Source organism: Alligator mississippiensis, chromosome 8, assembly GCF_030867095.1.
Source record: "Alligator mississippiensis isolate rAllMis1 chromosome 8, rAllMis1, whole genome shotgun sequence".
NCBI classification, from domain to species: domain Eukaryota; kingdom Metazoa; phylum Chordata; order Crocodylia; family Alligatoridae; genus Alligator; species Alligator mississippiensis.
Genome location: NC_081831.1, coordinates 31,070,836 through 31,089,444, shown reverse-complemented (window position 1 = coordinate 31,089,444; position 18,609 = coordinate 31,070,836). Strand labels below are relative to the sequence as shown.

Sequence of the window (18,609 nt, the reverse complement as noted above, 5' to 3'; positions counted from 1 at the left end):
TAGCATGTTAGCATGGGTTTTACTGTGATGCACACAGTAGAATTAGTCTACTGTGCATTAAGTGTCTCTTGCAGATGTGCCCAGTAGAGAGTAGCCTCTTGTCCTGTGTTTTCTATTACCAGTCATTCCAAAATGTTGAAAAATTGCTTTTTCTTAATGAAGACCCCAATGTCCAAGTGCTCTTAGTAAGATTTTCAGAATTAACTTTGATTACTGGTAATTCCAATAGAAGTTAAGTACCTAAATCTAGCTCAGAGTGACATTCAACCACTGTATATGTGGTAATAAAAGGACATGGACACACACAAAATGGTTTAAAACTGAAGTGGACAGGCATAGGAGCCTGTTAAGCTGGTTAAACACACTGTTATGTATGGAAACGAAGTGTTGTGTGACATGAGTTTGGTTGGTTTTCCAGGCATCCCCCACTGCATTACTCATCATCCCCCACACACATAACTGCTATAACTGACCACTTTGGTATGTAGCTGAAACTCTACCTCCCCCTTTTTTCTTTTGTTTGTATTTTTCATGAGTGATCTATTGATGAGCTATCTTTTGTACAATCAGCTGTGTCCTTACTGCCTACTTGACTGCAGCCCTTCATAATGACTTCCCCAGCCACTGGGAAAAAAATGTGGGTCTAAGCACTGTCCCTCCAGAGTCAGGCAAGCATGCCATAGACTTTAGCTATTTGCAGGTTTTTCAAGCTTGTTGAATTCATATTTAGTAGAGAAGTGAAAGCAGAAAAGTGAAAAATGCCCCCAACCCCAGGTCGCCCACCCCCTTAAAATCCCCACAACATGGGTGAGAGCACATACGCACCTCACTCACGTACTCCAAGGAATGCTGGGTTAGTGGTTCATGACCACCTTCTGGTGCTGGAGCCACAGCATGTCACACAGTTGGTTTCTAATCAGTGACATTTTGGAATGGTTCAACTGTTGTGTGTGTCCACACCCAAAATCTGGCTTTGTTACTCTTGGGTGGATTTTGTTTTCATTTTAATCTTCTTTATCTTTGCATATTTAGTAGATTATTAATCTGTAAACTGGTAACATAACTCTACTAGTATATTTGTGTCCTCATTGGCAACACGCAGGGAGTGCATGTGGATGCACGTGCACCCCCTGAGTGTAGTGGTGCACCCCCTATGAAAAGGCACTGTTGACACTGCCGGCAGTGCCTGCGGGTGGTTGCCACTTGCCACCCCCGCCCTTGCCACCGACACCAGCAATGGCATCCGTGGGAGGTCAGTGATTGCCGTTGACACTGCCGGCAGCGTCTACAGGTCATCTCCAACCACTGATTGGTGCTTGCCGCTCCCCCTGCCGACAACGCTGCCGCCACCTGCCAGAGCTTGCCATACCCCCCTGGCCTCTGGGGGTATGCAGCATTCATGTGGATCCTTATAATATGGGATTTGCATTTATAGATTTTGCTTTGTGATTCTGTATTCAAAACTTATACCCTACTAAATTCCTTGGTAATTTTCAGACACAGTGTCCATGTTTACACTAGATGCTGACTGCACAGTTGTTACTGTACAGTCATTTAGTACTTGTATATACAAGTACTAAATGACTGCATAGTAACCAGAGTTACTGTGCAGGAGCATCGCTGAAAGCTTTTAGGTGATGCTGACTGCTCTGTAGCTTGTTACTACAAAGCAGTAGCATCACATCACTCTTTGTGCCATGCAACGCTGATGCACAGTCATAACAAGCTACTGCCCAGTCAGCATCTCATGTAGATGCGGTCAGTGGGTGCATCTACATGTGCACTTTACTGCGGAGCTACTTTGCTCTGCAGTAAAACGTCACTTTCTACACATGTGCCCGTATTAGGGCACAGTAAATTAATTAACTACTGTCAGGAACAGTATTATCTTACAGCAAGCTCATTTACTGCACCACAATGCATATATTGACAGTAACCTCGACAGCAGCAGGGCAGCAGGAGGGCAGCAGCAGCAGTTTGAGCCAGGGCAGAACAGCCCCAGGCTGGCAGCAGGATCTGGTGGGGTAGGAAGGTCTGCAATTTGGCCACTCCTGTGACCCATCCAAACCTTCCACTGCCCAACACTGACACTCAGAACCTGGGACTGACCCTCTGAGCCTGCTGCTAGTCCAGGGCTGCTCTGCCCCAGCTTAAACTGCTGCAGTCCCAGACACATGTGAAGATGGTGCAGCTGGGAACAGCTCACTCCAGCATGAACTGCATCGGAGTTTATTCAGGCACACTATTTGCACATGTAGATGCACCCAGTCATATTCCACTGCCTCTGTGAGCTAATTTTTCCTTTCCTTTCTGTGTATTTTATAATCAGTAGGCACATGTACACAAGACACTTTACTGCTCAGTAGACTAATTTGCTGCACACTAAAGCATCACTATCTAGACACGTATGGCAATTGGGGCACAGTAGGCTAATTGACTGCACTGCCAGATAGTCCCATCAGATACAAGTGGTATCTGGCAGCACAGTAAATTACTGCACTTGAATGCATGTGTAGACTGTAACATCTGGATTAGTTTATATAATATATAGTGTATTCAGTCATATTAATTGCACATGTAATATGCACCCAGTTAGTAACATATCCCACTGATTTTTATCTACCAACATGTTCCAGAAATGCTAATTATGTCACCATTCTTTGTTACTGGACATTCTAGCTTATCTGTTTTAGTTTATGAGTTTCTTGAATCAATGCTTCAGCATTTTAGTTTAGCAAACTGCATGGACTAATAGAAGAGGCTTTTAAATAACTGAAGGTAGAACTGTCTTATTTAGGTCTGAAAATATTCTGAATAACAATGGGAATCAGGAGTAAGTGGAATATGATTTATATTTCCTATTGCTGCAACAAAAATATACACATGTGTATTTTGCCATTGCCATCCTATTAGCTTATTACACCTGTTCTATTTGGTGCCGTTTCCTTTTGATTCATAAAGAATCTGACACTTTGGAGACACTTGCAGCAGAATTCTACTTCTAATAAAGAAGATTCTAATTCTACTTTATGTGCCAGTACCTAAATGGCAGCTTTTTAGCTGTGTTGTTGGTGTTTTTGGCATTTACATGCAGGTACCAATTCACCTTCTCCTGAAGTATAACCCAATGTTAATCAGTAGTGTAACAGGGCACCCACCCCAGGCACATGGGTACCATGAGCCATACCTCTTCCCTTGTGAGTCTTTGCACTGCCCCTGCCCAGCCACAGGAGCTGCACAGTGCATCACAGCACAGTGCAATGCTGCACCAAGGAGTATGTCTGCTTTGCTGGGAATCCCTTCTCCCAGAGTTAGTTAGTGCTTGGCAAATGAGATGCAACTTAACATGCTGGCTCAGAAATGTAACTAGGGCAGGGTAATCAGGGCACCAACCCCCAGCACTGACTAGGGGGCACCATAATTACACCCTGGGAGTCTTTGCCACAGCAGAGGCAGGCCTACACTGCCCTACCTGGCCAGAGGAGCCAGGCAGGGCATTGTCACACAAGCAGTGTATCTGGTAGGCAGGGATGAGTGCAGTGAGTGGAACGGTGCTCCTCCTACCCTCCCTCAGGAGCCTTTGCCAGAGCAGGCACATCAGTGCACCTTATATGTGTGCATTGAAGTATGTGTGCATGGGGGGGCTTGGAGGGAGCAAACGGGGCACCAGGGTCAGCTTCCAGGGTGTCCAGCCACAGGGCTGCTGCCACCTGGGCTGAGCTGATGAGCTGATGCTGTTGCAGCAGCAGCAGCTCAGGAAGATAAGCATTCCCTTCCCCTCACTCATGTGTCCCTCTTCCCCAGTCTACAGTGGTCAGCATATCCTCCCCCCGACCACACACACTTTTGCCCCTCCCCCACCCTGGGCACTCAGTGAGATAACTGTGCCCTCTGGGCTGGTTCAGAAAAGAGGCAGTTCCTCTTCCTTCCCAAGAAAACATGAAACGTTCAAATTGTTGTGAAGAAGGAACCACCATTGTATAATTTGCTAAATGGGGCTGGGGTATAATATTCTCTGTGTTTCTGTCCTGCAGGCTGAAGATTATTTAAAGCACAAGATCAGAAGCAGGCCTCAGCAATCAGACCTGGTTAATATGCACATTTTACAAGGTACAGTTGAACATACCACTGTCACACAGTGACACACACTCCTCTAGCAGATGGTTGAACACGGATCTTTCAGCCAAGTACTATAACCACTAAGTTATGGGCTAGGCATTGCCCAGACTTACAGTGGTGGCCACCCTTTTTGGCTGGCATGCCATGAATTAGCCCCATGTGCTCTGCAAGTACTACTCCAAACCCCTTGTCCTGACAGCTTTCTGCTCCCTGCCCTATCTGCCACTGTGCTGCCTTCCCCTCCCCAGTCTGCCACATACCATGTACATACCATGCCACTTGTGACACTTGAGCCTCCAGTTTGCCACCCCTAGGCCAGAGCACCCTCTAGCTTGCCTCTTGAAGCTTGGTGGCCAGGAGGGGGAGATACGTGGGACCAGGAAGTGAACAAGTCAGAGAGAGTGCAACAGTGGGCATGACTACAAGTTCATTAATGCACCATAGTTAGGGTTCAAATTACACTTTGACTTTTGCAGGGGGTCTACAAAAAAAATTGTGCTGCCCATCACAATGCCCTAATAAAATTGGAGACCCCCCAAGTTATGATTTTCAAATCTTATAGGGGGGCTCTCTTCTCTTATGTGGGGGCTCAACCCCCTCCAAGCTCCCTCATAATTTGAACCCTGATCATAGTTAGTGCACATTCAGTTCAGTACTTGATAATCAATGTGCAGTAACTTGTGCTACTGCACAGTAGTGCCAGTGCATGGTTTTTAGTGACACTTACTGTGCAGTAGCCTAATACTACTGCATGGTAATGTATTAGCACAGTTTTTGCCTGACGCGCTACTGCACAGTGTTGTTAGACTGCTGTGCAGTCAATGTCTCATGTAGAAGCACGCAGTGAGAAAGATAATTGGCCTAGAAAAGAGAGGACCTTAGGTTCTGGCAGATAGTCCTAATGACTTTTATGTGTCTGGCATTTAATATTCATTGAGTAAGACTGACAAACTGTAGAGGGAGAGATTCTACCTTGAAAGGGCAGGGGCCAGATCTTAGGCAGTGACAGTATTCTCTTGCTGAGCCAAGACAGCTGTGGTGAAGGAGAAGCAAGTTATCACTGGGAGCTCTGCATCTAGAGGTCATACTTGTTGGCTCTGCAAACTGATGCTTTCAATTTTGGCCCTTTAGACTCAGCTGCGGAGGGGTCCATTCAATCTACCCAGATGAAGCTGAAAAGAGCCCGACTTGCAGATGACTTGAATGAAAAAATTGCTCTCAGGCCAGGTCCCTTGGAGCTGGTGGAAAAGAATATTATTCCTGTTGACTCTGCTGTGAAAGAGGCCATAAAAGGTACTCTGAGTAAAAAACTGTATTTTGTATCATGAATATGCATGCTGCACAGGTACGCAGATTGATGAAGCTATTTATATATTATGTATAATACTAAAATATATAGCTTTAAAGGTATTAAGAAATCAATACAAAGTTAAGAGCTTAAGAGTACACTACTCAGCCCATAACATTTTCATTGCAAGCAGCCCCAACCAGAACATCATGTGTTATCCTGACCCAGGTCTAAGGAGAAAGCAAGCTCTAATCTCAGAGCAATGATTTGCATCCAATTGCCTTGGTAACAGTCACCTCTAACTAGATTTAGTATCCCTTCCCCATTTATTGGGTGTGGAAGCATTACTGCCTATCCTATGCCCAAGGACTGAGAGAACCAATTTCTGCCTGCCTTGGGTTGGCAGGCTTCAGCATACCTAGTAGTTCTCCCTGCCATTGCCTGGGAGATTCTCTACACTGAGCAGTTATTTAGGCCATTAGACACACAAGGCAGAAAGTCCAGTCATTAACATGAAAGGCATGTTAATGCCCGGGCAGTTACCAGGGGTAACCGAGCAGTTACTTAGATGCATGATTTTATATTTGCTTAGTTGGTTGTTTTTGTGCCTCTGTCCAGAAAATCAAATATTAATCAATATGAACAGGAGAATTAATGTTACTTTAATCTATTACACAAATGGGGTCTGGTGAGCAGAAACCATATGTTTGCTGAAAGTGGTGATATATCTATTTGGTGCGGTGTCTGTGCGCGCATCATAGATAGGGCTGAGTTCTGTCTGTACCTTGTCTGTAACTTATTTGGGCAAAATGATTGTTTCATGGTCCCAGATTAGAAAGGCAATGGTTTACCTTTTTCTTTGCATTGATTTGAATGGCCACACTGATTCATGAGCAAAAGAAAATCAATTAATAGGCATCTTTCATAGTAGCCAGTGTCACTCACCTGCGCTGAGTTCTCTCCTTTTGTCCGAGCATTACCGCTGTAGTAGGCAGCTTCCTCATTGTCACTAAAGCCCAACAACTCTAGCCTTTAGACTTATAAAGGCACATGTGTAAATGGAACTTTTAATGGCACCTACATGGATTTTAGTTCTTATTCACATTTATGTAAATAGACTTGAACCTCTGAGCATATTCAGAGGGATCTACTACAGTTACTTAGACTCTTCTATAAATGTATTCCACCTACAAAAGCTAGTAAATTGGTATAAATCTCTGGAAGCTTATTCACAGAATAATCACAACTAATGACCGTTTGACCCCAGAGGATGAGGGGCCCTTTACTAGTAACCTAGTAGTTAAAAGGATTGCCAGGAAGCATGAAATCCACAGTCTAGGCCTCCCCTCAGTGAAATGAGGCTGAAATCCACATTTCCTGTTTCCCATTACAGTATCCTAACTGCCAGGCCAAGAGGGCCACCCACCATTTCTTTTGAAGGAGGTCAGCTGGGAAGCAAAAAGGAAAAATATGTAGGGCCAGAAAGAGACTACATCAGGCAGAGCCTTGCTTTGCAGCTTACTGGGCACATCTACACATGCATTTGATGCCGGAGCAGTTTAGTTGCAAGTAAATTACTCGCAGACACCAGGCAGGTGTCTACACATGCAGGGACGTGGCAGCAGATTTGCTGCTCTTAGCACCAAACTGCTGCCACATCCTGTGGGCCTGCAACAGGCCCTGCCGCCACCAGGAGGAGGCTACCTGGCCAGGAGCAGCATGTGCAGCATAGGGGCAGCACACAGCAGTGCTCTCCTCCCTGCCTGTGCCTCCCTACACCATGGCTACTCCAGACCTTTCACCTGACGATCAGTTCCGCTGGCTGGCCCACAGCTGTCTGGGCTGTCCCAGCTCCCCCATGAACAGCAACCATCTGGTCAGCCACCACATGCCATCCCAGGGCTGCCACCACTGCTCAGCTGCTGCCTTCATGCCATCTAGCTGGCTGGACTTCAACATGGACACTGATGACATGCTGCTAGACACCACTGCCAGTGCTACCCTCACCCTCCTGGGCCTCCAGTCCCACTACCTCTCAGGCCAGCCAGGACTGGTGGCTGAACATCATCCAGCATACCTGGGATGACAAGCAGTGGCTGGAGGCATTCCACATGACCCAGACCACTTTCTGGGATCTCCTGGAGCCACTCCAGCCACGCCTGGAGTATCAGGACATATGCGGCCACTCCTCCCTGCAGACACCTGGCTGCCCTCACCCTGCTAAAGCTGACCACATTCACCATCTTGCGGTACATCAGGTCTGCTGCCTCCTGGGGGCTTGTGTCTGGGATGTAACTGAGAGGATCCCCAAATTCATCTGGCCCACAGACCACCGCCCCATGCTACTCATCCACGTGGGCACAAATGACACAGCTCAGAACAGTCCTGGCTGGGTGATGAGTGACTACAGGGCTCTGGGGGCTGGGCTCAAGAGTCTGGGGGTGCAGGTATTTTTTTTCTCCATCCTACCAGTCATGGGCTGCGGACCTCAAAGGGAGAGATGTATCAGAGAGGTTAAGAGAAGACTCCGGTGATGGTGCCATCAGGAGGGCTTTGGCTTCTTTGACCATGGGTCCACACTTCAGGGAGAGAGGCAGCAGCTTGTTGTGGAGTGATGGCCTCCACTTCAACCTAACAGGGAAGAAGCTCTTCTCAGCCAGGGTGGCTGACCTACTTGACAGGGCTTTAAACTAGGATCACTGAGGGATAGGCAGTCAATAAACAGTTCTAGCCCAGGTCACAACAAGCACAGTACTAACAGGCTAGGTAGCCCAAGAGAACCTACTTCAAAAACAGCCCAAGGAAGGTCATGTCCCAGTACACAGGGAAGCCCACGGTTTCCCATGGCGAGCTCAGCGGCCTGTAAACAAACACCAGGAGTTTGGGAAACAAGCAAGAGGAACTGGACCTCCCCCTGAGTGACAATGATTATGGTCTTGTAGGGATAACGGAGACCTGGTGGGACTCCACCTACGACTGGCCCATAGGTATAGAAGGCTATACCTTGTACAGGAGAGAATGTGTTAGGAAGAGGGGTGGGGGTGTAGTTCTCTACATGAAAGAGCAGTACACTTCCCTTCAAACTGAGTAACAACCCAGGAGGGTGTCTTGAGACCCTCTGAGTTAAAACATAGGGGGGAGCATGGGGAAGGGGATATAACTGTAGGAATCTATTACAGACCTCCCAACCAAGATGAAGAGCTGGATTGAGAATTCAATAGGGAACTGGCTGAGGCTGCAATCTCCTGATGCTTCATCGTCATGGGGGACTTCAATCTCCCCGACATCTCGTGGGAGGAGCACATGGCCAAATCTGACTCATCACATAGCGTCCTCGCTTGCACTGATGTCCTCTACCTAACACAAGAGTTCTACAGGCCGACTAGGGGAGAAGCACTGCTGGATTTGGTTCTGGCGAAAGGGGATGATCTTGTGAGCAACCTGAGGATCGAGGGGAAGCTCAGTGACAATGACCATGAACTGATCACTTTCTCCGTCCAACGCAGGGTGGACAAATGTCTCAGAAAAACAGAAATTCTCAACTTTGGGAAGGCTGACTTTAAGAAACTCAAGAGACTGGTCAGCCAGGCACTTAGAGACCATGGCCCCTTAGAAAGGGGGGGGTCTGTGAGGAATTGTTGTTCCTTAAGAGCGCAATCCTCTAAGTGAAAGAAAAGTCCATTCTGTCTTGCAGGATATGCAGTCAGTGGGCTGGGAAACCCTCTTTGCTAAATAGAGAAATTTTGGACCTCCTGAAACTGAAAAAAGAAGCGTATACCAGATGGAAAACGGGAGTCATTACCAAGGAGGACTACACAGCACTAGCTTGCACCTATAGAGAGCAGACCTGAAAAGCCAAGGCAGAAACCGAACTCAGGCTAGCCACGGGAATCAAGGACAACAAAAAGTCTTTATTCAGATATGTGGAAAGTCAGAAGAAAAACAAAACTTTGGACCCCTCCAAAATCAAATGGGGCAGCTGATGTCTAACACTCAGGAAAAGACCAGTCTCCTAAATGACTACTTTGCATTGGTCTTCTACCCATCCCAACGGGTCACCCTGTCAGATAGGATGCAAAACATCCAGGGGGTGGGAGATGAGCCCACAATTGATGTAGATCAAGTAAGGGAACACCATGAGAGGCTCAACATCCACAAGTCTGCGGGCCCAAACAGAATGCACCCAAGAGTCTTGAAGGAGCTGACGGACATCCTAGTGCCCCCTATGGAGAAGATATTTGAAAACTCGTGGCACTCAGGAGAGGTACCAGAGGACTGGAAAAGAGCCAATGTGGTCCCAATCTTCAAAAAAGGAAGGAGAGAAGACCTGGGGAATTACAGACAAATTAGTCTGACATCCATCCCTGGAAAGATCCTGGAGAAAATTATCCAGGGTTCAATTAGCAGCAGGATAACAGAAGGCAATTTTCTGAGTGCTAGCCAACATGGCTTTGTTGGTGGAAAGTCCTGCCTGACCAACCTCATCTCCTTCTATGACCAGGTGACACATTGCCTGGACAAGGGAGACGAGGTTGATGTCCTATATCTGGATTTCAGGAAGGCCTATGACTTGGTCTTCCATGATGTCCTCATGGCTAAGCTGGAGAACTGTGGCCTTGACCACCTCATGGTCTGATGGCTAGGGAACTGGTTCCAGGGTCAACCAAAAGAATATTAGTAGATGGAAGCAGATCAAGTTGGTGCAAGGTGACAAGTGCTATCCCTCAGGGCTTGGGCTAATACTCTTCAACATCTTCATAAATGATCTGGATTCGGGCATCACATGTGGACTGGCAAAGTTTGTGAATGACACTAAACTATGGGGGAAGGCGGTCACACTGGAGGATAAGGTGGGGATACAGGCTGACCTGGACAGGCTGACAAGTGGGAGGACCAAAACCTGATGGCATTTAATGCAGAGAAGTACAGGGTGCCCCACCTTGGGAGGAAGAACCAGCATCATACTTATAGGCTCAGCAGTGCTACACTTGTTAGCACCATGACCAAAAGAGACTTGGGGGTCTTGATTGACCACAAGATGCATGAGTCACCAATGCGATGCTGTAGCCGGCAAAGCAAACCTAACTCTGGCATGCATCCACTGATGCATCTCAAGCAAAACCAGGGACATCATCCTCCCACTTTACTCGACATTAGTGAGGCCACAGCTGGACTACTGCCTTCAGTTTTGGGCCCTTCACTTCAGGAGAGAAGTGGATAAGCTTGAGAGAATTCAAAGGAGAGCCACCTACATCATCAGAGGCCAAGAAATCAAGCCTTATGAAGAGAAGGTGAGGGACATGGGGCTCTTCAGTCTGGAGAGAAGGTGGCTCAGGGGGGACTTAGTGGCAGTCTATTAGTATATAAGGGAGGTGCACCAAGATCGGGGAGAACAGTTGTCCACCAGGGCTCCCCAAGGGATAACAAGGTCTAATGACCACAAACTTCTGGAAGGCCAATTTAGACTGGACATAAGGAAAAACTCCTTTACAGTCCAAGTGTCTAGGGTCTGAAACAGACTCCCCCCAGAGGTGGTGCAAGCACCTACTCTGGACTCATTTAAAAGATGTTTGGATGTTTATCTTGCTGGGATCATTTGACCCCAGCAGACTTCCTGCCTATGGCAGGGAAGCTGGACTCCATGATCTTGTAAGGTCCCTTCTAGCCCCTAATGTCTATTAAATCTATCTCTTTGCCATGGGCAAGGCCACCACCAGGGAGGCCATCCTGGAGGCGTGTGGCTGGGCCCACACCATGGTGGAGTGCACCTTCGACCACCTCAAGGGCCACTGGCACACCCTCACTGCCCACCTCGATTTCACTGAGGACAGCCCCCAGGTCATCATTGCAGCCTGCATGCTGCGTAACTACTGCAAGGCCCAGAGGGAGCTTTTCCTTGAGGCCTGGGCAGAGGAGGCACAGTGGGTAGAAGGCGCCTGGCAGAGTAACACCACCTGCAGTGGCAGTGACAACAGTGGCCACCCCCTACTAAGGCCCCAAGACAGCTGCACACCCACCAGCAGAGGCCAGGGCACCGGATGCAGGGGGCACTGGCCGACCACCTCCTGCACTCACCGCTCTAGCCTACCTGGACCACCAACCATGGACCCCCCTGACTCCCCCACTCACCCCCAGTACATGCTCACTGCAGACACATCTCAGAAGAACAAGTTTTTAATCCCTCTCACATCAAACAGACCTCCCTCCCCTCTCCCTCCCTAGCATAGTCCCCCTGCCTCCACCAAACAGAGCCCCTCCACCACCCCACCCACCAACAATAAAATACCTTCTTCCCTGTACAAAGTACCTACACTGTGCTTTGTGCACCATCCCAGCGTGGGGTGCCATGGTGTGGGGGCACCTAGAAGGCAGAGCCCAGGGACAGGTGGCCAGCACCCTGGCCTGTGTCTGTTCCACAATGGGTGCATACACTAGGGTGAGTCCAGCAGGTGGGGGGGGGTCACGAAGGGGCAACAGCAGCTGGTGGTCCCCTAGCATGTGTAGCTCCTCCTCCAGCAGCTGGTGTTCAGGGCCAGCAGGGCCAGCACTGCAGTCCTTGCCATGCTGCAGGCAGCTCTGTCTCCGCACCTGCGTGGAGCCAGGGTGAGCAGCAGGCCCAGGCCCAGGCCCAGGCACGGGGGTGGGTGGCAGGGGCTGGGCCAGGAGCTCCTAGTTGCTGGAGGCAGCACAGAACCTCTTCCTAGGTCCATGGCGGGGCCTGCTGCTGGGTGGTAGGCAGCTGCCAGGGGGCAGGTGAGGCTAGGGTCAGGGGCTGGGCAGCAGGCAGCACAAAGGTGACCACCAGAGCCAGGACAGTGTCCAGAACCCAGAAGTCATCATCCATGTCCTGCACTGCCCTGGCCAGGATTGTGGTCTGCTCCTGCAGCACCTCCACCCACTCTTACTCCAGGTCCAGGAGCTGTGCCTGCAACTCCGGGTCCACCCAGTCCCATGCATCCTCACAGGCCATGGCCTCCACCTGCCAGGTCTGTGCATCTACCAGCTGGTCCTCCAATGCCATCATCAGCTGGTCCAGGAGGAGGTTCCTATCCTGTCTTGTCCTGTCCTCTGGAGAGCCAGTGCATCTGCAGGGCCCCTGCTTTGGGCGATAGTGACCGTGAGGCCAAGTGCAGCCTCTCCCCCCCATGTAGCTGTAGGTCCTGTACAGCCATGAGAAAAAAGCTCTTTGTGTGAGTTTCCAACATTTATGAGATAAGATGCTCTGTACCAGGGACCATGCAGTGCCCGGGCTTAGATCAGGGGTCAGGCATTATTTTTTTTTAAATAAAATATATCTATATATTTTTTGGTATATGTATAAATACACACACACACACACACACACACACACACATCCTGTCTCATAGACTTCCATTGCACCGTTCCTTTTCCAAAGCGCACCTTAATAAACCCACATACCCATTACAGTAAATGCACCCACTCCCCTGCACCCCCATGCACCCACCCTCAGCCCTTTCCTAACCCAAAACACAGTCTCTTAGACCCAGCCCCAATTTGGGGTTTCCCTTCTCAGTCCTTGTCGCTGCTGATGTCACTGTCGCTTCCACTGCCTATTGTTGTCCTCCCCGCTGTCTCCAGGTCCAGTTGTGTCATTGTCCCCTTCATTCTCCCTGTCCACTTCCTTTCCCAGGGGTGCTTTGAACAGCCTGTGCCACGTGTCCTTTTTCCAAGTGGAGTTGGCTTCATCCTCTCCATCTTCTCCCACCATTTTTCTGGTAGTAGGACTTCCAGAGTTCACTCAGAACATTTTAACACCATCCATTTGCTCAAGCTTAATGTGGTCATACATCAAGAGATTCCTGCATTGCCACAGGGCACTCCTGATGCAGGACACAAACAGGTCAAAGCAGGTTGTCTGGGGCCCCTGATGTTTCATCAGGTGTCCATACAGCGCCGCCTCCCTTGTCATAAGCCTTACTCCTGTCAGTTCCTCCAGGAGCCGGCTTACCATTTTTCCACACTCCCTTGGCATAGGGGCAGAGGCAAAAGAGGTAGTTGATGGTCTTGAACACACCTTGGCAACTTTCCCTGGGACAGCTGGGTCTAGACTATCATCTCACTCTGTGCCTCCACACTTTCACTGGGAATACGCCGTGAGCTATGAGCCAGTTCAAGTCTCTCTGGTCTTTTCTTAGGTCTTTGTGTAAGATCCAGTCCCAGACAGCCTGGCAGTCATTGTCAGGGAGCAGGTCCATGGTCGACAGCCCATCTCTGTTTCTGACTGCCTTCTGTATCTTCCTGTGATTGGACATGGTCTCCGGGCTTTCCTTCTGTAGCTGGTACTCACTGCAAAAATCCTTCAGCCTCTTTAGAACCAAGGGTATTCCATGGTGCATGGTCTCCCTCTGGCTGGAGTGTATACCCCACATGGTCTCAGGAGGTGACCTATAAAATACTTGACAAGACAGGCTGTTTTGGACTCTGGCCCCATTGCCAGCTTGCAGATCTGGCTTGTGTACTGTGCCCACAGGAACAGGTGAATGTCTGGCATTCCCCTGCCCCTGGTCTGTTTCTCTTTGTACAGGGTCTTCCTTGCCACCTTCTCCATTCTGGATCCCCAGAAGAAGATGCACATGGCTCTCTGGATCCTGCAGGTGACACAGTTAGGTGGAGGGAAGAACAGTGTGGCGTACAGAAGCACTGGTAGCAATACCACCTTCATGAGTGCCACACACTCCCCCATAGAGGCAGTGTGCATGCCACAGGCCCAGTCTCTGCTTCACTTAGTCCTCCTTCTTCTCCCAGGCCATCCTTCTGCTCAGCTGAGGGTCAAACCCCACCCCGAGGTTCTTGACGGATCGGGGGTCAAGCATGCACAGGTGCCCAGGGACCATGATAAGCACAGCTCCTGGCCCTGGGCCCAGGCAGCCACCAGCCAAGCCACAAGTTTCTGTTTGCTCCCTTAGGGCAAGCAGACTGCTGGGTGTTGGCCACAGCCAGTCTGCCTTCCCCACCCTGTTCCCGGGACCAGATAGGCAAGGAACTTTTGTGGCTCCAGACCCCATTGCACCTTGCAGGCCAACCATCCTGCTGTGCTGCCACCCAGCCCGGCACCCAGGCTCAGGGGACATGGGGCTCCTGGACAATTGGGACAAGGAGCTGCCTATACCCCTGCCCTCCCTGAAGGGTCTTCTCTGGGGAGGTGCCCCAGGGCCAGCCCTCCCCACCCCACACCTCCGCACTGCCACTGTGCCCTGAGCCTGAGCCTGCCCTTGCTGCTTGTGTCCCAGGGGCTGCACAAGGAGCTGTTTGTGGGGACCAAGGTGTGCCTGACCCACTATGCCCTGCTGTTGCTAATGGCCGTGGTGCCCTGGGCAAATTTGAGGCCTGACATAGGACCCTGAGCTTTGATGACACAGGGGGCAAGACTGGGATGCCCTACAACCTCCACCACTGCCTGGAGGGCTACCTGTGGCTGCGCTACACATCCCTGCCCCCTGCAGCCAAGAAAGACATCGCCACCAGCATCGATGCATTTCTTGGCATGTAAGAGGCCTGTGCCCACCTAGCTGTGGGGCATGGGCTGCTCAATAAAGTTTTACATTGTCTCCTGCCTGGTCAGGCTGGGCTGGCCAAGGATAGGGAGTAGGTGCCGGGGTAGGGAAGGTCCCCCCTCAGTGTGGGGCTTACCACAGGGTTGGCATGGCTGGTGGCTCGGGTCAGACCCAGCTAGCAATGATGGCATGCAGCTCCAAGTGGTGTCCTGCACCTGGGCAAGGCCCCCTGGGGAGGAGGTGGTGCTGGTGTTGGCCAGTGGTAACATGGCCAGCTGTGCCTCATGTCTGGAACTGAGGCTGCAGAGCTGTTGGGGCAGGTACTGGCCCAGGCTCCTGCACTGCTGGTGGAGGCTGCAGCTGGGAAGCTCGGCAAGATGGGCTGCTGCAGGCCTGAGGGGTCCTCCCCCAGTGACATGTCACTGTGGGTGCCAGGCCAGGTGGGGACTCAGGCAGGCCACCCGTGCTGCTCTATACAGCATGTCTGTAGCCTGGGTCCTGGGCATGAGGATGTCTATCAGATGCCACATAGCATAAAGGTCATGGACTTGTTGGGTGCTCTCCGACCAATGATTATGGTTGGTGATTGTAACCCACTATGCCTGCAAAGGCTTGACCTTGATGCGGCACTCCCATACTGACCGGTCATGCCGACGCTCCCACATCCAGCCTGACAGTCCCTCATAGACATGGGCATTGGAGCACCTACCCTGAGCAAACTGGCATTGCACCTCCACCTTGCCCCACAGTGCCACAAAGTTGCCAGTCTCTTCCATGGACCAGTTGGGGCCCTGGATGGTGGGAATGGGTGTGGGCATGGGCATGGGCGAGGATGACACCACTGGGGCCCTGCACCAGCTCTCTGGGCTTCTGTACAGCTGTCCCTGTGCTGCTGGGCCTGGGCAGCTGCCTGCAGCACCCAGTGCAGGGGTACAGCATGGGACTGACAGCTGGCCCCAGCAGACAGAACCTGCCTACAGCTAGGCCTGGGTTCTGGCAGGCCTAGCAGAAGCCTGCAGCACCCTGCAGCACTGGGTGCTGGCAGGCCTAGATGGCACGGGCCTGGCAGGTGTGCAGCACTGCAGTACCATGCAGTGGTCCCATAGAGGCAGCCCAACTCTGGGGCAGGAAAGGCTCCCAGCCCAGAGCCCTGGGGCTATCCTGAAGTCAGCCCCCTAGTGGCAGGACTGACCAGGAGCAAATTTGCATCTACACATATGTTATTGCATAGTAACTAATTACGTACGGGTTGGCGTCTGCACATATGTTATTGCATAGTAACTAATTACAAGTAAATTTGCTACCTGCATTTGCAGATAGCAAATTTACTCATGATTAACAGTTTTTACTACAAAGTAAGCATACACACGTGTAGACTCACACAGTTTCTGCACAGTAAAGTATGCTACTACGCAGTTAAGCATCTCCTACAGACATGCCTGCTGAGTAGGGCACTGCACTGGAAGGAAAGATACCGTGGGTTCCAAACTCAGAAGAACTGTGCTGTTATGATTCATCTATATGAGATGTGCCCATTACTGGAAATTGTGATCCAGCTCTGCTAGTCAGTTGAAATCTTTTCATCTATTCAAATGAATTGTCTTAAGTGGTGGCTCTCTGGGGCCTAAACTCCCTGCCCAGTGGCACTCAGTCCTTAACTATCAAGGGAATCTTTTACTGGTAGAGCACTTATATATGCTTCCCAACAATCTTTGCAAGCCCGGGTTAGAACCCACGGCAGACAGTAGCCAGTGCAAAGACTCCGCACCCCCAGGTCTTTGAAATACTGTCTTCAGACCTACACAGGAAATGGTGAGGCAGGAAAGCCTTTGGCTTCCATTTCACATTTGAACCCAATGTGTATAATGCAAGGTATGCCATACCCATGAAGAGCCAGCTAGAAAAGTTTCTGCTATCAAAACAAAGGTGGCAGATTTCCCTTGCTTTCATGCACAGGGCTTCCTTTCTTGTCTCCCCATTGCTTGTTTCATCTCTTTGTTTGGCACACAATACAATAGAAAGTACACAGAGTGTTCACTGAAGGTTCAGTTTCCCCGAAGTTACTATAGGGCAGGTTCCAATGTCATTCCTGTACTTCACAAGCCTGTAACTTTACAGAGTATTCACCTTTGAAGCTGAAATGTTCCAGGCTTGGCCTCTGCCTCAAGGGGAATATTTTAAGAAGGATATAATCAAAGACTCTTCAGTCATTTATGAAAAGAACACATTTCCACTTTATAAAAAGTTCTAAAGACATTTTTTTAAACAGAGCTCTGTCCAAAAGATCTGAAGTTTGGCATCTGAATTGTAGTGTGGAAGAGTTCTTGATGAGGGCTGGGGCCTTCACTCAACTGGAAAACGGTCTGTCTTAAGAACATTTATACAAGGCATCCTGGACTGCACAGTAGATGTGAAAGTACACACTTATGCACACGTGCTTCCAGGAGTGTCCCCCCAAGACTAAAGAGCATAGCCAGAGAAGGCCCTTTCCAGTGGAGGCAGCATGAATGGCAGAGAATCTAGGGAAAAATATTGTGCAAAAGTGGTAGTTGTCAGGCTTTTCTCAGTTCTTGCCTCTTAAACTGTCTTCTGCCTCCCCTACCTGTGACCAATACAGTTTAAAAGAGATGCAATGGACCAACAAAGGAAAGCTTGTTGCTCTTTTTGATTATTTTTTTAAGCAGCAAGAAGGCACAGACATTTTTTCTTTCCTTACATTTTCTGCACAAGGAATGTCAGGGTTATCAGAGCTTGTTTCCTTCAAGAACTGGGGACTGGATCCTGCTGTTTTTCTCACTGCCTGGTGTAAATAAAAATGGAGGGCATTAGATGGGGGGAAAGCTGATGCATACTGACAGCTAATCACCTCTCTGTTCCCAATCAAACTTGATTCTAAGGTCATTTTCAGCTCCCAATATACTCGGCAGGTATGTTTGAATTTTTAAAAAAGGGAGCCAAAGTGTTTGTTAGTAATTTGAATAAAATAGGGTTTAATAAAACAAGAGCTTTGTACAGTCTTAATACAAATGTTTCCCCTATTTAAAATACCATTCTTTTGTGACACCCATCAGACACTGAGGGACCTATCTGAGGGACAGGTGCAGAAAAATATAATGTGACCTATTAAATTAAGTTTAATGGGGGACAACAAATAAAGCCAGCTTAAAGCATGTGCCACATACAGAGCCCAGAGGTAACTTTAGAATGATTACATATTTTGCTATTGCTTGCATAATTTCCCCTTCTTCCCCTACATATAATTTTTTTCTCCTGTGCTTATTCTACACTGATTTTACACAGGGCCCCCAACAGCTAAAGCTGGTCTTGACAACAAAAACCATAATTCCTAAATCATGACTGTATGGCTATTGCATGGTATCACTATGGGTCAGAATTAAAGTTTTGTTAGGCATCTTACCTGTGCATTTCCACACTTCCACATGCTTGAATTCTTTTTGAGTGTAAACTTTCTCTCTAGCTGGGCCCAGGAACAATGGCCTCAGACTTCAACAGAGGAAATTTAGGCTGGAGATTAGGAAGAACTGTCTGTGAAGGTGGTCAAGCATTGGCACAGGCTGCCTAAAGAAGTTACGTAATCTCCATCCCTGGGTATTTTCAAGAGCAGGTTAGACAGATACTTGGCTGGCTACAAGGATGTTCCTGCCTTGGGCAGAGAGCTAGACTAGA

General features: G+C 49.2%; 1 protein-coding gene across 9 annotated transcripts in view; it reads left to right on the top strand.

Moving 5' to 3' along the window:
• MYOCD (myocardin) overlaps nt 1–18,609 on the top strand; it is a 93,771-nt gene that overhangs the window by 38,848 nt on the left and 36,314 nt on the right. For all 9 annotated transcript variants that reach the window (XM_019481864.2, XM_019481870.2, XM_019481869.2 and 6 more), the window contains exons 4-5: nt 4,035–4,110; nt 5,251–5,412. In XM_019481864.2, coding sequence (XP_019337409.1) covers nt 4,035–4,110; nt 5,251–5,412 — 238 coding nt within the window. The remainder of the gene's footprint in view (nt 1–4,034; nt 4,111–5,250; nt 5,413–18,609) is intronic.